The sequence below is a fragment of the Lolium rigidum genome, chromosome 6 (assembly GCF_022539505.1).
Source record: "Lolium rigidum isolate FL_2022 chromosome 6, APGP_CSIRO_Lrig_0.1, whole genome shotgun sequence".
Classification (NCBI taxonomy): domain Eukaryota; kingdom Viridiplantae; phylum Streptophyta; class Magnoliopsida; order Poales; family Poaceae; genus Lolium; species Lolium rigidum.
In genome coordinates, this window is record NC_061513.1 from 48,546,290 (window position 1) to 48,566,240 (window position 19,951).

The 19,951-nt window shown below is 44.3% G+C and overlaps 3 protein-coding genes across 7 annotated transcripts; 2 read left to right on the plus strand and 1 right to left on the minus strand.

The window, feature by feature from the left end:
• Positions 1-1,092: 1,092 nt before the first annotated feature.
• On the plus strand, positions 1,093-4,426 carry LOC124661721 (histone deacetylase HDT2-like). Of its 3 annotated transcripts, XM_047199602.1 has the most exons (12): positions 1,093-1,196; positions 2,143-2,213; positions 2,335-2,549; positions 2,668-2,690; positions 2,772-2,816; positions 2,899-2,943; positions 3,026-3,070; positions 3,179-3,246; positions 3,334-3,504; positions 3,581-3,680; positions 3,771-3,900; positions 3,991-4,426. In XM_047199602.1, the coding sequence occupies exons 1-12, from the start codon at positions 1,172-1,174 to the stop codon at positions 4,043-4,045; spliced, it is 993 nt and encodes a 330-aa protein (XP_047055558.1). In that variant the 5' UTR covers positions 1,093-1,171; the 3' UTR covers positions 4,046-4,426. The 3 variants fall into 3 exon arrangements, with proteins under 3 accessions (XP_047055558.1, XP_047055561.1, XP_047055559.1); XM_047199605.1 differs by lacking the exon at positions 2,899-2,943; XM_047199603.1 differs by lacking the exon at positions 2,772-2,816.
• A 5,844-nt stretch (positions 4,427-10,270) lies between these two features.
• LOC124662574 (histone deacetylase HDT2-like) lies at positions 10,271-12,650 on the plus strand. Its single transcript, XM_047200393.1, has 9 exons — positions 10,271-10,283; positions 11,095-11,165; positions 11,281-11,480; positions 11,578-11,636; positions 11,715-11,827; positions 11,914-12,084; positions 12,161-12,257; positions 12,373-12,505; positions 12,596-12,650. The coding sequence occupies exons 1-9, from the start codon at positions 10,271-10,273 to the stop codon at positions 12,648-12,650; spliced, it is 912 nt and encodes a 303-aa protein (XP_047056349.1).
• A 1,407-nt stretch (positions 12,651-14,057) lies between these two features.
• LOC124661221 (histone deacetylase HDT2-like) lies at positions 14,058-17,717 on the minus strand. 3 transcript variants are annotated; one of them, XM_047199083.1, is made up of 10 exons: positions 17,583-17,717; positions 16,298-16,365; positions 15,982-16,187; positions 15,871-15,884; positions 15,720-15,776; positions 15,405-15,538; positions 14,921-14,995; positions 14,731-14,827; positions 14,475-14,637; positions 14,058-14,392 (listed from the first exon to the last, which is right to left on the minus strand). In XM_047199083.1, exons 1-10 carry the CDS (start codon positions 17,605-17,607, stop codon positions 14,332-14,334), a joined length of 900 nt encoding a protein of 299 aa, XP_047055039.1. In that variant the 5' UTR covers positions 17,608-17,717; the 3' UTR covers positions 14,058-14,331. The 3 variants fall into 3 exon arrangements, with proteins under 3 accessions (XP_047055039.1, XP_047055037.1, XP_047055036.1); XM_047199081.1 differs by having other exon boundaries at positions 15,871-15,893; XM_047199080.1 differs by having other exon boundaries at positions 15,871-15,890; positions 15,979-16,187.
• Positions 17,718-19,951: the final 2,234 nt, after the last annotated feature.

Genomic DNA, 19,951 nt, shown 5'->3' on the forward strand with positions numbered 1-19,951 from the left:
TAAAAAATTCACACAAAGAAAAAACAATCAGCTAACAATACCAACAGCCTACCTGACCGAATCGCATGAGCAGCAGCTCATCACCTACCTGACCAAATCAGTAAATCACGCGAGCAGCAGCTCATCACCTACCTGATCCAATCGCGCGAGCGGTTCATCCATTCCCTGACCAAAACGCAGCAAGCCCCGTACGACCCAGCCCAACACGCAGCAGCACCACATCCCCTCCGCCATTGGCGCCACCCGCATCGTGCAGGGGGCAGAAATTCCCAAATCGCGTCATCTCTTCCGGCCGTAATCCTACTCCGCCGCAGACTGCCTAACCTCGCCAGGCGACCCGGCCCCCTCCACCCCGTCGCTCGATTCCCCATCAACGACTCACGTGCTGACGTGCATGTGCTCCGCCTCTCGCGCGCGACCAGGGGCGACAGCTCCCGCGCCTGTTTCCTCCCTAGCAGTAAAACCAAAACAAATCTAGCACAGCCGACGGCAGCAGCGGTCGTGCCTGGGTTAGTGGGATGAAGCTAGCGGCTCGGCTGGAGGTTGAAGGAAGCTGTCCTCCTCCAGAGAGGGAGGCGAGAACGGCGTGCTAGCGGAAAAAGGCAGGGGCCAGAGGGAGGAGGGACTTGTCAATCGGATCAGCCTCCCCTGTTGTCTCGTCGAGCGGAAGCTCCTCCACGCGCGTTCTAGAATGCACGGTGGGTTCTTTCGGGGTGGGGAAAAAATTAGGATGAACCGGTATGTAATGGCATTGTGCAGTATTATGCGGTTTGGTGGGAGGGCAAAACGGTCCAAAAAAAAGCGTTGACGAAACTTTTTGGCAGAAACCTTAGCTCCTTTATTATTAGGTATAGATACTTTCACTATTTTGAAATTGGGCACATGACACAATCACCTTTTTATTGGACCAAAAGCCTCCTCGTCTTTCCTGACTAATTTGATCTCACCCATTTCCAAAAGTTAAAATAAAATCGTTGAAAGCAAACATCCAATGGACATAAGAAGAATCGAACGGCCGTGAAGCGTCTGCCTCTCTTTAAATCTGGTGCCCGGTCCCTTTTTCCCCTCTTTCGCCTCCGCCTCCGCCTCCGCCACCAAAACCCTAAACCCGCTCCGGCCGACAAATCCCCTACGGTTTTGCGTGGCCACGCCGTCGCTTCCTCGAGCCAGCATGCCCTCCATGGAGTTCTTCTGGGGTAATTCCTCGCCCTCTCCCTCTTTCCGATTTGCGGGCTGGTCGGGGGTCTTTTTCAGAGCTTTCGGCTCGAATTTTGGCTGCGCGCGTCATCAATCATCACAATTCGTGTAGCTTCACAACCTCCTAGATTGCGGTACGCGATTTTAGGTCTTCGCTTGTGTTTAGATGATCTATTTTGGTTCAATTTCGTTGTGCTGTTAGGTGGGGGTTGAGGACTTGAGGAGGTTGCCTGGATTAATTCGTCCGGATGTTGTCTATGTGACATGTTCCACTATTATAATTTTGGCATAAAATGGAATATCTATACGGGAGCATCTTGTTGTATGATTTTTTACAGAAAATTTACCAAACAAGTGGGTCGAGTGCTGGCTACTGAGCCGATCTGTTTAGGCTCAGTTTCGTTGGGTTGTTTGGTGGGGAGCTGATGAACCTTGTAGAATGGATGATCTCTAGGGGATTATCTTGTTTTGTGATTAACTACAGAAGTTTCCTCAACGAGCAGGTTTGCTGTGAAAATGTGCTCCTTTTTCGGCTAGTTATTTCATAGCTCTGCTTATGCTACTTTTATGATGAATTGGCCTCTGCTGGAGGTTACGCATTTAATAATTTTGCACCTCGGTGTTCACAACAGTTATGGAATGCAAGCTATTTGGTCATTTGATAGAGATGAATTGATGCCAGCATTTGCTTTCCTTGTCGTCAAATATTATATTGCAGTGAGATGGCATAGCTTCTATGTAGATTTTTTCAATACAACTTTGTGTATTTGATTACCAGCATAACTGCAGAACAACTTTATGTGGTGAAGCAGCAATTTTCATTTGGTCATGTAGTTTTTGTTAGTCTTTGTTGGTTCTACATTAACTATCTATGTACCCTTGCTGGGGTTTTCTTATCAAGTTCGATTTCCTCATTAGTTACTAGTATTTGATCTTTTGGTACAGGTGTGGAAGTGAAGCCGGGACAGACTGTTTCTTGTGACCCTGAAAAAGGGTGTATTCTTCGCGTCTCACAGGTTCACCCATTTCCCTCATGCCCCATCGTGTGCCTATTTTTGTCTACTATTCTTTTTAACTTTATCAGCGGCCTTTTCTCAGCTAATCAATTTACTTGCATGTTCTGACTAATGTTTTTAGGCTGCTCTTGGTGAAACAAAAAAAGGAACTCACAATATAGTTGTATCTGCTGAAATTGATGATCAGAAGGTGATCCTTGGAACTCTGTCTGCGGAAAATCGCCCTCAGTTTCCCTGTGATTTGATTTTTCACAAAGAATTTGAGCTATCACACAGTTCAAAGACTGCCAGCGTCTTTGTGTGCGGTTACAGGGCTGTCATGCCTGATCAGCCTGAATATCCTTTAATGTTGATAAGCCAATGCTACACATTATTTTCAGCTGTCTATCAGAGATATTTAAATTCTGTCTTCTTGTAGCCTTTGTTACCTTGACCTGCTTGTTGCTTTCTTCACGTATGGTTCTAGCAAAGATGAAGGTACACTCCTAGTTAGATATTGCATCAGTATTCCATATTTTTCTGGCATAACATAAACGAACTAATCTGTCTTTAATTTAGGTGCAGTGAAAATTGTAAACAATCAAGTGATCAATCCTATTGCTGGTAAGCAGATTTTGTCTTTTATTAGTTAAATCTAGAAGGCCAATTGCCATAACATAAACGAACTAATCTGTCTTTAATTTAGGTGAAGTGAAAACTGTAAACAATCAAGTGACCAATCCTATTGCTGGTAAGCAGATTTTGTCTTTTATTAGTTAAATATAGAAGGCCAATTGCCACAACATAAACAAACTAATCTGTCTTTACTTTAGGTGAAGTGAAAACTGTAAACAATCAAGTGATCAATTCTATTGCTGGTAAGCAGATTTTGTCTTTTATTAGTTAAATCTAGAAGGCCAATTGTGTTTTCTCATTAAGCTCGCTGAACAAATAGCTTTTGGATTACATTTGTGCCTCTGTTACAGATAACCTTGACAGTGATGAGGATGACAGTGATTCTTCTTCTCTAGATGACTTAACGTCTTCAGGTGATGTAAGTGCATTCTGATGATTATGCAAGTGCATTCACCCTCTCAGGTTCCGTAAATATATTTGATAACGATGAAACACTTCTTCACAGGACTTAACTGAAGATGAGTCTGACAGCGAAGATAATTCAAGTGAAGAGGATGATACCAGTACTGAAGAGGATGATAGCAGCAGTGAAGAGATTGATACCAGCAGCGAAGAGATTGCTACCAGTAGTGAAGAGGATTCGAGTGATGAGGATGGCAAAAACACTCCTGTTAAGGTGTCGATCTGACAGTTCTCCTTTTTCCACTTCCTTCCAAACAGTCTAATCTGACTCTGTTTGTTGTGCACTACAGCCTGTGGATGGCAAGAAGAGGGTGGCTGAATTTGCCTTGAAAACACTTGCTTCTGACAAGAAGGCAAAGATTGGAACACCATCTGGCCAGGCAACAACAGGTGTGTTGATACCTTTGTTGAGGTTCCCTGTCAACCTTATCATGCATGTGGTTTCAAGAACAGTTATAGCTAAGCCTGCATTTACTTCAGGTGACAAGGAGGTTCCTCATGTGGCAACTCCTCATCCATCAAAGCAGGCCAGCAAGACATCTGGGAACAGCAAGTCAAAGGCGAAGTCCACCAAATCCGTAGGAACCCATGCCTGCAAGTCGTGCAGCAAGTATGTAGACTTCTTGAGAAATTAGTATGCCGGTGATGCAAACTGCAGATTCTTGACATTAATGCTTACGCTCCTGTCAAATTCTTTCAGGGCATTTGGAAGTGATTCAGCGCTCCAGTCCCATGAGAAGGCAAAGCACACCTGAGCTTCTAGTGGTGACGACATGCTGCTGATACCGTGTCTGCAAGTTTTGCCTGCTAATCAGCATTAGATTAGTCCATTTGGTCCTCTCCTGAAACGTAGAACTTGGAATTTTTTTGCCTCTCACTAGATTATTAGTCTTTTGGCCCTGGAAAATATTGCTTCTGGCAATGGTTCATACATTGCCCAGTCTCCTGATGCTCGTTGCCATTCATGTTGTTGGTCTATCTGTGAATTATGGAGATGCTTGTTAAATCCCTGGAACATGTGAGTTGAAGGTGAAATGTGAGGTACTACCTGCGTTCCGATGAATAAGGTTTATACATTTAGTCAACAGTCAAAGCTGACAAAGTTTGATCAAATATGAAAGGAAAATATAAACATCTGCAACCTGAAACAAATATACTACTACCTCTATCCACAAAAGGATGTCGCAAGTTTGACTAGATTTAGATGTATAGATACATCCAGACAAATCTTCGACATTTTATTTTTTTGTGAATGGAGGGAGTACTTTTAAAATATCTTCTACGGTGAATCTGCTAACATTGATTTGATATCATAAACGTTAATTTTTTTTGTCTATAACATTGTTCAAACTTGGGGAATTTTGACTTTTATTTAACTAAATTTTAAAGCTTTATTTGTTTGGATGGAGGGAGTAGTAATTTACCATCTTGTGCGTGCCAAGTTTTGCTTCGTGTAAGCTCTATTTATGTTCTGCAGTTCCTTCTCGCTTAGTCTGTTGTGCTCATAACTTCTTTTCCTAATAGCTGCAACGAAGCCACTTCCACCACCTTACTTGTCTTTCCTAACTAAATTTAGGAGCTCTGTGATGTACATGAAAAAATCCTGCCCAATTAGACTTGCTAGCCTGCGAAGACAGATGTTGACACAATTCCATCGATGTGAGGATTTTCTCTTTTCTTGAATGTACTCCAGAGTCCAGTCCAATGTACTCTGCAATTTTTGACATCATGCGTCAGGAGGATCTGGATCCTCTACATTTCTTTTTTCATATTCCATCTTTTAAAATACGTTTTAGTTCTTGTCAATATCAAATCAATAATATAAGAACCATCGTAAAGTACTTTCATATTGTATGTATTCTATTTTTGTTGAGGTGATTTGTATTGTTTGATGTTTCTCTTAATGTTGTTCGCAAAAAAAGTATATGCATTTGGTATTGTAGATGTTGAGATTTTTTCTATATACTTTGTCTTTACTAGCACAAAACCCGTGCGTTGCTACGGAACCACGTTAAATCACAACTTGATTACAGGTTATATTCTTACAAAATTTGCATTGTTTATTTTTCCACTGGATGCATGCTCAGTAAGCGTGGCTCATGTAGCTATCCTTCCTAATATGCATCGGCTCAACGTGCATAAAATTGATGAACTCAATGGCAAAGGGCTAGAGGAGGAGGGCATGGAGCTCGTCGGGAGTCCGGAGCTTGAGGAGTAAAGTTCTTGGGAGGGCTGGAGACGGTCGTAGGTGCGGAAGTGCCGGGGACGAAGGCGATAGGGTAGGGCATCGGTGGAGATGGACACGATTAGAGATTCATCACGTCGGTCCAGCCCAACCCTTCCTTATTTCTCTGAATGGCTCTGTCCACATTTCAGCTTGCAATCGTTGTGCTCCCAAAACTCTCGCACGGGGAGCACACTTAGGTTGATAATGATATGGAGTCCTCTTTCAGCACCAAATCTCCGCCCAGTATCCTCTCTCTCCCTCTCTCTCCATACCCTCTAGAATTAACATTCTGTCCACTTTATTGCGACAAGCTCCATCGACAACCAGATGTGGGACGGCGTTGAAGAGACCATGCCCAATTTTTAAAAGGCTAATTAGATACTATATGCAACTGCAATTATTTCCGAAGACTCTTCGAAAAACGCCACTCTCAGCCTTCCAAGAACATGACATATTTCGAAATATGAAAATTGTAGTGGCATTTATCGAATACGCAATAATCACAGCGACATAAATCTACTTTACTTTTTTTAATGTAACAAAAAAATATAATTGTTCCAGATGAAATGGACATTGACGCATACAAAGTCGTGATTGTTCTAGTCGATTTGGTTGGTTATAAGAAAAAACATAGCCCAGTCCAAGCGACACTCTCGCATCTGTTCAAAAAGTTAAAAATACATCTTCCCATCGTCGAGCATGGGAAAGTAAATACCCAAATCGCACCATCTTCGTCCTACCTCCGTGTCCGCGCCGCTGCGCTTTCCTCATCGACAATCGCGCATCCTCTTCCATCTCTGTTGTCCATCCGGTCCCTCCCACCATATCTATTTCATCAGGTCGCACTCGATTGTGAGCAGGCCAGCTGGTTGTACGGCTGGTCTCCCTCTGCTTCCAAGCCTTAGTTTCCTTCCGTTCGAGTCTGAGACAATCGATTAGAGTGCTCTGCTTCCTTTTCTCGTCTTTCCCTTCCGTTTGAGACATCCCAGTCTTTCGGCCGCTACCAAGCCTGATGTGATCTTAGACCTTGCTGCTTGTGCTTTCCTAGCCTGTTGACATCCAGAAAATCTGCGTATATGTATATGTACAGGCAAATTTTCTTCTAATGAAGCGAGGTGGTACTAAACTACTAACACACATACGGTTTCCTGGCCTGTTTTCCTGGCGTGAGATCGCCGAACCGTACTTTTGCTGCTGGCCCGACCCAGTATAGAACCAAACCGGCCCATAGCAAATGCGAGCTAAGACCTCAACAAATCGGAACGCTACTCCATCTTCTTCCATTGACCGCCGGCATCCCGTCGATTCCTCTATCTGCCTGGCATTTCTCCCCACCCGCACGAGGCTCCTTCCTCGATCTGGCCTTCCCGTGGCATCTCACTCCCCTCGTGGGGCACGTCGCTGGGCGGACGCACGCCGCCCTCGTGCGCGACCCTGCCTCTCTGCACGAGATCTGGCCGCGCCATGATCCGCCTCGCGGCCATGCCCGCCGCACGAAGCTCCCCCGACCTCGAATTCCCTCCACCGGCTGCCGGACGGACGAAGGGAAAAAGACTCACCAGGCACCAGCAGCCCCGACCGCACGAGCGCACGAAGCTCCCCCGACCTTGAATTCCCTCCACCGCGAAGCTGCCGGACGAACGAATGGAAAAGACTCACCACCACTCCACCAGCAACCCCGATGGCGACGATGCGGATATGGGGATGGGGTGCGGGTGCGGGGTGCAGTGTGGATGGTGGAGGTCGCGAGTGCGGTTGGTACGGAAACAGAAAACGTACCGGTTCGATGGCAATCGGCAGTAGTATGTAATTTGGTGGGAGGGCAAAACGGTCAAGTTAAAAGTTGGACGAAAATTTTGGCAGAAACCTTAGCTCCTTTATTATTAGGTATAGGTATAGATAGGAAGAGTGCCCGTGCGTTGCGACGGGTTTATTTCAAATTAAATCACGTAAAATATATTTTCATGATCTGAAATGATGCTTATTTCAAATATATAAGTAAATTGTTGCACATATATTTATAAATTAAAATGAAACGTTACGGTTTGTTTTATTGTAGTATTGAGAATTTGTAGAATAATGGTAGTAGTAGTTAGAAGGCAGAAGACAACACTTGATCAAAGCTTAACCTAAATCAAAGAAAGTTGCATTAATCCATGTTCAACCAAATAAATGATGAAAAATTAAAGGATTAAAAGGAAAACTTGGTCGTATAACATAAGAAAATATCGGGTCTTTTTTTTATAATCAATACCGCATATATTCATAACAGTAATAAGTCGTACATGGTAGAGATATATACATGAACTATCTTCAACGATTACAAAATAATAAAGTCTAAAAAAGCAAATATTTGAGCTCTTCAAACTCTTTTCTTCTTACATGGCATAATGTTATACTTTTTTTTAAGGCAGCCAAAGATAAATACCAATATTAGGTATTGGTACCACACAAAATAGTCCTATTTCCCTCCAATAATATCGTTTTCTTGCAATCTAAGGAAAAAAGTACGGTACAAGCTCTTGCTGAACTTAAGCATCTGCATAAACAAAAACAAAAAAAACAATGACTTAAGTGTCTCCATGTAACTGAATCAAATATATTTATCTACTTTTAATAACTCTACGTACATGCCAATCTAAAATTAAAATCTACTTTTCATCCGGCCGTGGGTGTACGCCCTTTGGAGATGCGTGTTAGACTTGCACGGTTGCTTCTTTTGATTGCTCTCATATGAAGTTACGAATACCCATGTACAAACATGCGACTGTGTATCCACGCCTCAGGACACCGTGGTGCTCTGGGTTCGTGTTTACCGGGAGACGTTGCGTCCGCTTTCGCTCCAGACAGTGGAGCTGATTAATTCATCTACTCCGCCAACATGTCTTCGCGAGAGACATTATTTAGAAACAATATGGTGGCCGGTGCGTCAAGACTCAAGAGCATGTGGCAGTAGTAGTGGAACTTTTGAGTCCTCTGAAACGCAAGAAGTCGACGTGTAGGATCACCCAGCTTTTGACGGAGAAGCAGAGTACTTACTCCTCTTGCTCTTCCTATCCCTGATGTACTCAGATCGATCATCTTGGGCACCACCACACTCCTCGACCGCTCCCTCGGGTCGTCCGAGGCTAGAGCAGCTCCACTATCTTGTCCTCGGCTGGTACCTTGACAAGCTCCGGCGAACGGCCTGGTCCAGAAGGTTTTGTCCGTGGCAAAACTATGTACTGAGTACTACGTATAATACCTAACACCAAGCAAAAACCACCGGTCTCGGCTTTCAACACTTGATCGAAGCTTTGCCCAGCGCGTATGTCGATCAGGGACAACATGGAGAAGACGTTGGACGGACTGCAGATCCAATCGATCGGAGCTGGGGTAAAGCTGAAGGCTGGACCCTAAGAGAGAGGAGAGCGCCCGGCCGGCCGTTTCCAATCTCGCGTGAGCCGGTGACCGAAGACGACTGTCGGCACGATTTTCCCGTGGTCTGCTTCTTTCTACTCCCGCTCGTAACCGTCCTCCTCCTATAAGCAGCCGCCTCGTGGCCCTCCGTGACGAGCCGGCCGCCATGCATGGGCTGCGAGAGCATCACCATGTGCATGGATGCGGTGGGTTAGCTAGCTCTCCCTTGTCCGATCGGCTGATCCCCGTCTCCTTGCGACGGCCCGAGCGGATGAAGGACGTATGACGGATTCCACGGGATTGTGATGTGCCGGCAAGATCTAATCGAAGCTCCGTGGCGTCCGAGCACGGAGACGGCATCCAGCCACGCGGGAGTGTCCTGTAATCTCATGTTGTCTAGTCAGTTCGCCTAGCGGTGCAAGGGTAGATCATGCCGGCGATCAGGCCGACGATGCCCTCGATCCGCGCGCGGGATCTGTTCGGCTTCCCGATCATGATGGCCAGGCTTCGTTTGGTCGTTATTTATAGATGGATCACGGGGGGTCAACTCAAAGCAGCCAAGGACTCTAGGTTTTCCTTTTCTTCCTGGACTTGGTGAACAGGTGACCTCCCGTACGTGTCAAAACAGCTCAGGGATTCTACGTTTGAACGGGTGACCTCCTCCCGTACGTGGCTAGGTCCGATCGATCGTATTTGTGTCTGCCCTGGGTCTCGTCTCAAGGAGCCTACCATACACCCGTTGAATCGGGCCGCGCAAAGCCGAAACGAACATACGAAGGCCCATCAGAAGGCGGGAGTGCGGGACAAGACAGAGGTTGCCTGTTTTCATACACCGAATCGTTTTTTAATATGCGGTGGCATATTGCAGTATTATGCGAATTGGTGGGAGGGCAAAACGGTCTAAAAAAAGCGTTGACGAAACTTTTTGGCAGAAACCTTAGCTCCTTTATTATTAGGTATAGATATAGCTAGTTTGACTTTGATTTGGAATGGAGGGTGTACCATTGTTTCATTATGGATCGGAGAAAGTACCAGAAATAACCGAGAATTGAAACCTCTTTACCCATTAGATAAAAAAAAATGCCACAGATAACGGACATAGTAAATCCTCTTTTCCCAAGACGAGAAATACACAACAACGGACGGACGGATAGATCCCAGGGACGAGAATCGAACGGCCCAGGGGCGTTTGTACTTTCTAAAAATTCGGTGTCCAGTTCAGTCCCGCCTTCTCCCCCTTTTATTCGTCTCCACCAGACCGCCACCAAAACCCTAAACCCCCTCGCTCCGATCGACCAATCCCCTAGGGTTTTTTACGGCCGCGGCTTCGGTTCCTCGAGCCAGCATGACTTCCATGGAGTTCTGGGGTAATCCCTTCCTTCCCCTCCTCCCCCACTCGATGCGACATGCCTGTTGTTCGCGGCGGGTGGTTTTTATGTAGAGCTTTTCGGTTCGAATTTTGGTCGCTCGATAAGCACGCACGTCGTAAATCATCGCCTCTCGTGTAGCTTCACTCCGTACGTCCTGGCTGCGGGTACACAATTTTAGGTCCTCGTTGTGTCGAGACAATCTGCTTTTGCTCAATTTCGTTGGGGTGTGTGGTGGGGGACTGATTATGTCGTATTGTATTGTTTTTTTTTGGCACATCACCTCGTAGAATCGATGATCTGTAGACTGTAGGGGAATATGTTGTTTTACGAATTACTCCTGGAATTTCTCCAAACGAGGGCGTTGATTGATGTTTCCTTGTTCGGCTAGTTACTTCATAGCTCTGCTCGTGGTACTCTGATGTTGAATTGGCCGCTGCTGGAAGTTACACGTTTTTAGTTTTGTGCCTGGGTTGGTTCACGAAAGTTAAAGACTAGCAAGCTGTTTTGCGGTTCAATAGAGATGAACTGATACCCTTTGGAGTTTGGTCGTCACTCGTCAGACATTAGTATATTGCAGAGAGATGGCACTGCTGCTATGTAGATGCTTTCAATACAACTTTGTTTATTTGACTACCAGCAGAACATCTTTATTTGGGAAAGCAGCAACTTTCACTTGGTCACATAGTTTTTGCTAGTCTTTGTTGGCTAGATGACTTCCTATCTTCAGAGTAAAAACGATACCCTTGTTGGGGTTAATTTATCATCTGGTGTTGCCTTATTGGTTAATAGTATTTGCTATCTTGTACAGGTGTGGAAGTGAAGCCGGGACAGTCTCTTTCTTGTGACGCTGGTAACGAGTTTATTATTCATCTCTCACAGGTTTACGCACTTCCCTCGTTGACCATCTTCTGCCTATTTGTTTCTACTATTCTCCTAAAGCAACGTTCTCTCCTTAGGCAATGATTTACTTTCATTTCCTGGTTACTGTTTTTAGGCTGCCCTTGGTGAAACAGAGAAAGAAAGCGGCAATACAGTTGTATCTGCTAAAGTCGGTGGTAACAAGGTGGTCATTGGAACTCTTTCTGCTGAAAATCGACCTCAGATTCAATTTGATTTGGTTTTTGAGAAAGAATTTGAGTTATCACACAGTTCGGAGACTGCCAGTGTTTTTGTGTGCGGTTACAAGCTTGCCATGCCTCATCTACATGAATATCCTTTAACATGATAGCCGACAACTATACATTCTTTTCAACTATGTGTATTCGAGATATTTGAATCTGTCTTCTTGTAGCCTTTGTGTCCTTGACCTGCTAGTTGCTTTCTTCACATCTGATTCTAGCAAAGATAAAGGTACACTCCTGGCTAGATATTGCATCAGTATTCCATGTTTTTCTCGTCAAACATAGACTAACTAATCTGTTCTGTTAGGTGAAGTGAATGCTGTAAACAATCAAGTGATCAATCCTACTGCTGATGAGGATGATAGTGATTCTTCTGATAGTGATTCTTCTTCTTTAGATGACTTATCTTCTTCAGATGATGTAAGCGCATTCTGATGATTATGCAAGTGCATCACCCTCTTAGCCTTTTGAAATATTTGATGACAATGAAACACACTTCTTCCCAGGACTTGACTGAAGATGAGTCCAGCACCGAAGGTGATTCGAGTGAAGAGGATGATACCAGTACCGAAGAGGATGACAGCAGTAGTGAAGAGATTTATACCAGCAGCGAAGAGATTGCTACCAGTAGCGAAGAGGATTCAAGTGATGAGGAAAGCAAAAGCACTCCTGTTAAGGTGTGGATCTGACAGTTCTCCTTTTTCCACTTCCTTCCAAACAGTCTAATCTGACTCTGTTTGTTGTGCACTACAGCCTGAGGATGGCAAGAAGAGGGTAGCTGAAACTGCCTTGAAGACACCTGCTTCTGACAAAAAGGCAAAGGTTGCAACACCATCTTGCCAGACAACAGGTGTGTTGATACTTTTCCGAGGTTCCCTGTCAATTATCGTGCTTTATGTTTTAAAAAACACTTATCGTGCATGCCGTTGTAAGAACAGTTTTAATTAGATCTGCATTCACTTCAGGTGATGACAAGAATGTTCCTCATGTGGCCACTCCAACAAAGGAGGCCGGCAAGGCGTCTGGGAACAGCAACGGCAAACCAAAGGCAAAGTCCCCCAAATCTGTCGGCACTCATGCCTGCAAGTCGTGCCGCAGGTATGTAGACTGCTTGAAAGTTTAGCATTCTGGCGAGTCAAACTGCAGTGCTTGACGTCTAATGATTATGCTCTGGTCGAATTCTTTCAGGACATTTGGAAGTGATTTCGCGCTCCAGTCCCATGAGAAGGCAAAGCACACCTGAGCTGCCAGTGGTGACAACATGTTGCAGAGTGATCGGGTTGATGCTGCTGATGCTGCGTCTTCCAACTTTTGTCCTCTAATCAGCACAGATTAGTCTTTTTGGTCCTCTCCTGAAACCTACAACTTCGAAAGATATTGCCCCTCTCACTAGATTAGTCTGTTTGGTCCTCTCTTGAAACCTAGAACTTGGAAGTGTATTTGCCTGTCGCATTGGTTCTTAAATACAATTTCTGGCTGTTTATTGCCATTCATACTTTTGGTGAATCTACTTGTTATTGATATGCTGGTAAACTCTTAAGATCTAATTTTGAGGTGAAATATGACGTGGTAATTTTACTATTTTGTGCGTTAACAAGTTTTAATATGTGGAAGCTATATTTTTATGTTCTGCAGTTCCTTCTCGCCTAGTTCGCTGTGCTCTTAACTTGTTTTTATTTACGGTGTGCATTTCCTGGTACCTGCCCTGCAAATACAGATATTGATGCAATTCCAACATGCGGGGATTCTGTTTAGCTGGCATCTCAAGAAGAAAAACAATTTATTTTTCGATCATTTATTTGTTCTGCCTTTTCTGAATACTCGTGTTTAAAAACAATTTAGCTTAGTTCCGAAACCACATAAGGAATATTCGTTTGTTTAGCTTAGTTCCGGAAACAAAGTTTGTTTAGCTTAGTTCAACACAAGTATTCTTATCCAAGGCACTCTTTAATTTTTTGAGAGCACCCAAAGAGTGTTACATTGTACTAGTACAAGTAAAGTTTATCTCTATGATTACATTTTGTTTTTTTACACCAGTTACACGAGTATACGAAACGACCATATTATTTTAAAAGGTATAAGGAATAACTGAGTAATCAATCATCATAAAATGGCACTGCAGTTGTCAAAATTAATGGGGAAAAATCCATTTTCAGCCTTTATATTTTCGAAAGATGAATTGCACTGGCATAACTTGAAGAAAAATGCTACTCCCTCCGATTCATATTAATTGACTTCAATATGGATGTACCTAGAACTAAAATGTGTCTAGATACATCCATATTAGAATCAATTAATATGAACCGGAAGGAGTTCAGATAATCGATAAAGGCTGTTAACTTCACAAAAGAAAGGTAATGCTGTTAATAATTCATAAACGCAGGCACACCCAACAAAAAAATGTGACAGTGGAAATGACTTCCTTGCAGAAAAAAAACTACACTACCACCTGAAGCAATTAGAAACATGCACAAACTATTCAGAAATTTTATCAGGACTTCCACTAAGTAAAAAATAAAAACTTTCATTGCCTTCGTACAGGCCGCACCTTCTAGCCTTGTAGGGCCACTTATAAGCATGATGAATCACCAAAACACATATAAGGAACAAAAAAAACATTCATCAACAACACAGTAGAACCAAACCAAAATAATTACCACTGATCTCAGAATCCAGGCACACATAACAGCATTACTTTTTTTTGTGAAGTTAACAGCATTACTTGCATAGCACCAAGCCACCAACAACAGTCTAGAATTTTGTCAAGCAGAAAATATTCCTGATCGTGCATGTTGAGCAATGCTAGACAAAGCAACCTCTTTACACACCATCTCTGCATTACCGACACCAAAATTCAGTTAACCAGAACCCCACCCCTCTCCCCTACTAGCTAACACCTCACTCTTTCCACAGTATGTTTCAGGTCACTCGGCGCCATGCTTCACCTTGGAGTGATCTTTGAGACCCCCTGGGGAGCCAAAAGTCCTGAAGAAGAGAAGTGCATGTGTGAGGATATAACATCATACAGATGGTAACAAGTTTTCAAAGGAAAGTAAGCAGTCTTTGCCTGCTGCATGAGCCACAAACGTGAGGAGTGGATTGCTTAGACTTGTCTTTGCTTTCAGGTGCCTTCCTTGCATGTTTTGCTGGATAAGGGGTGGCAACGTGGACATAGCCACTTGTCCTACTAGCCTGTTTTGCTGGATAAGGGGTTGCGACGTGGACATAGCCTGCATGCAAATTGTTCATCTAGTGAGATTCATGTGCCATTAAAAGACCAAGACGAGTTCAGCAGGTTAGAAATCAAAAGAAATTCTGTGCACCAGTGTTTTTGCCCGTAGTTGGTGTTTCTATCTTTGCCTTCTTCCCCTGAGGTGTCTTTAGCGGTGTTTCCACTGGCCTTTTTTGGCCCTTCGTTTTCTGTATGTTAACAACACAAAAGAGATAAGAATTTCAGGATTTTACGGAATGAAGAAGCATCAATATAACAGGTCTCTTTGAACAATCTCATACCTTTTGAGGGTAATCCACATCTTCATAAGTCTCAATATCATCACTATCACTTGGATTATGTGCATCAGTCTTGTCCTTCAAGTGCATTCAGCAATCAGCATACCAAATCCATGTCAGGTTTTACCCTATTGATAGTATGAATTCCCAGAGCTACTATTTGGGCTTCTACAACCTACAACTCCCATTCATGGATTTGTCATCCAAGTACCAATTACTATGAGGTTGCATAAAAGTAGGACTTTTGACACATGGAAACCACTGATTATACACATAAAGAAACTGTCAAAATGAGTGCATAGTTCACGCAAACTAATTTTAGTAACACAAAACTGGCATATGTTAACAATATTCATCGAACGTATTTAAAACATTCTCAATTAGCAATCCAGAACAACTAGAGGCCTAGAGCAAGAAAAACAAGTCATCCAGGGAACAGCAGTTCTGTCATAACTCGTGGCTGCTTATTCTTAGCAAAGTTACAAACCTTATCATCTCCCTTTGGCTTTGGAGGACTAGTTGGTTCCTCAACTGTAGCCTTAGGTGTAGAGGATGGAGCATTAACAGGCCTTGGTGCAGTAAGCTTATTGGAACCATGTGTAGCTTCATTGTTCTTGTAACCTGAAAGTAAATACAAACATGTTGAGTGTCAATGTGGCATGTTCTAGTTGTAGAGCAAATGCAAAGAGGACAAATAACATCTTAGCTACACAGGGAATCTCCCTAATGTCCGCAGCAGATAAATCATTCTAAGCTCCTAAACAGGTAAACAAGAATTCTTATGCATAGCAAAAGAATATACCATCTGTATTGGAGTCTAGTGGAATTAGTAATGGAACCTCCTGGTCAGATTCATCATCTGAAACATCAGATATAAGCATGTTATGCCAAGTTGCCAACTGTACAAACAAATTGTCATAGATGCACAATACTAAAATGAAAACAACATTTACCTCCTTTGGTATATGTGTTACACGTGATTACAGACAGGAAAAGGGTTAAAGAACACAAATGCGTATTCGAGCTATTTAGCAAACAATGAAGTATGAAATATGGAAGGATATCTATCCACAATCTCGAATTTGTAGCCAGTAAAGCAGATGTTGCTGTTCATTGAGGTGTGCAGAAGTTCAAACTTCTTTTTGAACACCAGACCAGTTACAAAATGAGGATCATTATCAACTGAAAGTGTGCAAAGCATAATCCTTTTATCATCAGTCTTCACAAAAACTTCCACATTCTCTTTCGCCTTGCCATCCTCCAATGCTATCTGTAGTAAACAAAAAAAAAAAAAAAAAGCAAATGCCCGAAGAGTCAACAAACTTAATCCACCCCAAGCGAGCTAAAAGGTCAACTATAAATGAAGCTTGTAAAGCGCACCTGTGACAAATGATAATATAACTCTCCTGGGTCACACTTCCATGTCTCTCCAGGCTTGACCACAACTCCTAAAAATGTCAACATTCATGCATAGTAGCCATTAGTTATTTGACAAACATAGGAAATTGGGAAACACAAGTATATGTTGCTTTCAAAAGTGCTCAGAGTACACCACACATTATTATGGCAAGCATGACGGAGATATTTTTCACACAGAAAAAGATCACGGTGTAAACAGACAATTACCAGAGAATGCTTATTTTCAATAAAGTACACCTCACAGCAGAACATATATCGAAGTTGATAACAACTTAAAATGTAGGTTACCAGCAGTTAAAGGGAACAATCTAATATTATCCAATCCAATATCCATGAGATTATCTTTCACACAAACGAGACCCAGGAACAGCACACTGCACTGAACAGAACTAGGAAATCACAATACTCGCTCCAGACCAAGACACGGGTACCCACATCACACTCTCCGTAACAGGACAGGGCAACCCATATTGCTCTTTCTAGATCAAGCAAAGTATGCAATCGCAAGCCAACGGAATAAGGGAATACTAATTACTATTTTTGAATCGAAAGGAATACTAATTATGATTTGTACGCGCAAATAGAAATCACAGAAATGCTGGTTTACGATTTCAGAAAATTGGGAAACACGGGTATCTGTTGCTTTCCGAAGCGCCCAGAGAAATATATACAGCAGACGTCATTACGGCAAACAGAACAGGGATATTTCATCACAGAACAGAAATCATCCACTGGTGATGCCAGCAGGCACAAAAGAAATACAGGCCGCAATAGAACATATATCGAAGGTGATAACACATTACAATGTAGGTTACGACTAGCTTAAGGACAGGACCAAACAGATTTCATCCAATCCGGTATCCATGAAACTACTGTTCTGTTCACGCAGACCAAACCAAGGAACAGCACGAAACAGAAGCTGGAAACCGCATCATTCGGTCCAGATCAAGACACGGGCACCCACATTACTCTCCTAAAGACCAAGACAAACAGGGGATAAACTACTAATTACGGATTGCAGGCGCGGACAGAAATACGCCACTCTAAATTAACAGAGATCGGTCAGAGACGAGAGACCCTAGGTCGATTAGGTCGTCCGCGGGTGGTCGGAATCTAAGGGATAAAATGAATCCATCACCACCGGCGAAATTTCCCCTTCCCCGCCGCCCGACCGGACGGGCAAATGCACAACCGCCGCCAAAATAGGGTGCGATCAAATCGGGGGGTTCGGGGAGACGATACGCACCCCAGAAGCGGAGATCCTGCTGCATCTTCCCTGGTGAGAGAGGCGGGCCGGCGGGCTGCTTCCCCCGCGTCTCTCGCTCTCTTCTCCGTGATTTCGCTAGGGTTTTGGCGGAGGGAGTGGCCGCGCTGCGGAGCGGAGAGGAGAGGGGTGGGGATGCGTGGGGTGGGTGTCTGGGTTTATGGAATGGAGCAGCCAAGGATTCGCCTGCGCTCCCCATCGTCTTTTACGGTCTATGACAGTGGGTCCAGGCATCAGTATGACCTTTTTTTTTTGTATAAGTTGGGTTGATCGTCGGGTGGACTTTCTTTCGGTTTTATAACTTGTCTATTTTCTTTTTTGGTTTAAAATTCATCGATTTGATCTCATTTATAATTTATTATTTTTTCTACGCTATCACCTGTCATTTGATCACACATTGTTCGCACTTTCTCCACTAAACAGTTGTTTCTACGATCTTTGCACGACAAAATCGAGAGATTAGAGTAATGACGATGGAGACAGAGAAATTAGAGTGATGCCTGGGGTGACGAGCCTAGACCAAGAGGCATGGAGGGATGTGTTGCTCGCTCTCTATGTGCGGGAAGTAGACAGAAGGTTGGTGATGTGCGGCTGCGCACGGAGGAGAAGTGTGGTGTTATCGGTGTTGCATCCTTTCGTCCAGTGCGGGACATGAATGTCACCGTCGGGTGAACAAGAAGGGCTCGCACCGCGTTGGGTGGCCCAGGAGTTGTGGTCGGTCGTGGAGGCGGGTGCAGCAGGGGTGGCGTGTTTGCGATGGCCGTGGTTCCACGCGTGGCGGCTAGTTTTGCGTGAGTGAGACTACCGACGAAAGCCGTTGTCCTGATGTGGTTGGAGCCTGTTAGAATTGTAAATAGACTCTACCTCCTCTGTCTTGTGTATCACGTATACGTGTTGTATACGATTGTAATTGTATGATCATGTCAATATAAGTGGAGACCGGTGCGGGGCAGAGACCCACGACAAAACCCTAAACCTTCTTTTCAATCTTGGTATCAGAGCCACAGCCGCCGCGAGCCCTCTCCGCCGCCGCTGTAAGATCCGATCGCCGCCGCCGCGAGTTCTCTCCGCCGCCGCCGCGATGACGTCCTCCCTCCAGCTCTCCACCACCGTCGGATCGATGGCTTCATCGTCGTCCGCCTCTGCTCCCGCAGGGATCGCTCCTACGCCCGCAGTTCGGCTGGAGGCCGGGAACTTCAACCTCTGGAAGGGCATCTGAAAGAACATCTCTTGCATTTTGTTTTGTGTGTTTGATGTCAATATATGTGATACACTAATGTTTGATTAAGTGGTACAGGGGTTACATAGTTTCATATTTGCGTGTGTTGGATTTGGTCGGTCCGTCAAAAGTTAACAGGAAAAGCTTGGCCGGGCCGGATAATCCGGGCCGGATATTCTTGAAATATCCGGCCCCCTGATTTTGGCTAAGTCTTCGAGGAAAAGCAGCTCGAGTAGGGGGCCGGACATTTGGCCGGATAATGTCCCGGTATTGTACCAGGGGCCGGATTATCCGGGCCGGATATTTTGGAAATATCCGGCCCCTCGATTTTGGCTAAGGACCGGAGGAATTGTGGATCAGTACATGGGCCGGATAATTGGCCGGACAATGTCACTCTTTTGTTCTGCAGGCCGGATTATCCGGGGGGGGCGGATTATCCGGCCCTACTTACACCGGATTATCCGGCCCCCCCGGAAGCAGCAACGGCTCAATTTCGAGAGGGGGTATAAATACCCCCCTTCTTCTACCTTGGTTGCTTGCTCAATCATTACACAAGAAATCTGTCAAGCCACCTCCATTAGAGCCACCTCAAGAAAGTCAAGTTTTGCAAGATCTCCTTCCTCCCCCAACCAAAGCTCTTGATCTTTGGGGATTCGAAGGAGAAGACACCGATCTACATCCTCACCGAAGCGTTCTTCATTTCCCCTCTCTTGTTTGAGGGATCTCATGCTAGTGTTCCTATTTGGTTCCCTAGTTGATTTGTTGTTGATGTATTGTTGTTGATTGTTGTATTGTTACAGATTTGGGAGCCTCCAATTTGGTTGTGGATGTGTGCCCCAAGAACTTTGTAAAGGCCCGGTTTCCGCCTCGAGGAAATCCCTTAGTGGAAGTGGGCTAGGCCTTCGTGGCGTTGCTCACGGGAGATCCGAGTGAAGCCTTCGTGGCTGTTGGTTTGGCTTGCGTAGCAACCACACTCCTCCAAACGTAGACGTACCTTCTTGCAAAGGAAGGGAACTACGGGAATCATCTCCGTGTCATCGCGTGCTACACTCTCGGTTACCTCTATCCCACTCTATCTACTATTGCGTTGCTATACCTTGCTTAGTTGATATCCTTGTCATATAGGTAAATT

Coding starts and splice junctions, on each gene's coding strand:
- LOC124662574 (XM_047200393.1), top strand. Junction 11,637..11,714: donor TGATTCTAGCAAAGATAAAG/GTACACTCCTGG, acceptor CTGTTCTGTTAG/GTGAAGTGAATGCTGTAAAC. Junction 12,506..12,595: donor GCCTGCAAGTCGTGCCGCAG/GTATGTAGACTG, acceptor GAATTCTTTCAG/GACATTTGGAAGTGATTTCG.
- LOC124661721 (XM_047199602.1), top strand. CDS start 1,172: ATGCCCTCCATGGAGTTCTTCTGGG. Junction 3,681..3,770: donor ATCTGGCCAGGCAACAACAG/GTGTGTTGATAC, acceptor CATTTACTTCAG/GTGACAAGGAGGTTCCTCAT. Junction 3,901..3,990: donor GCCTGCAAGTCGTGCAGCAA/GTATGTAGACTT, acceptor AAATTCTTTCAG/GGCATTTGGAAGTGATTCAG.
- LOC124661221 (XM_047199081.1), bottom strand. CDS start 17,607: ATGCAGCAGGATCTCCGCTTCTGGG. Junction 15,777..15,870: donor TAACACATATACCAAAGGAG/GTAAATGTTGTT, acceptor CTGATGTTTCAG/ATGATGAATCTGACCAGGAG. Junction 14,996..15,404: donor AGCCAAAGGGAGATGATAAG/GTTTGTAACTTT, acceptor ATGCACTTGAAG/GACAAGACTGATGCACATAA.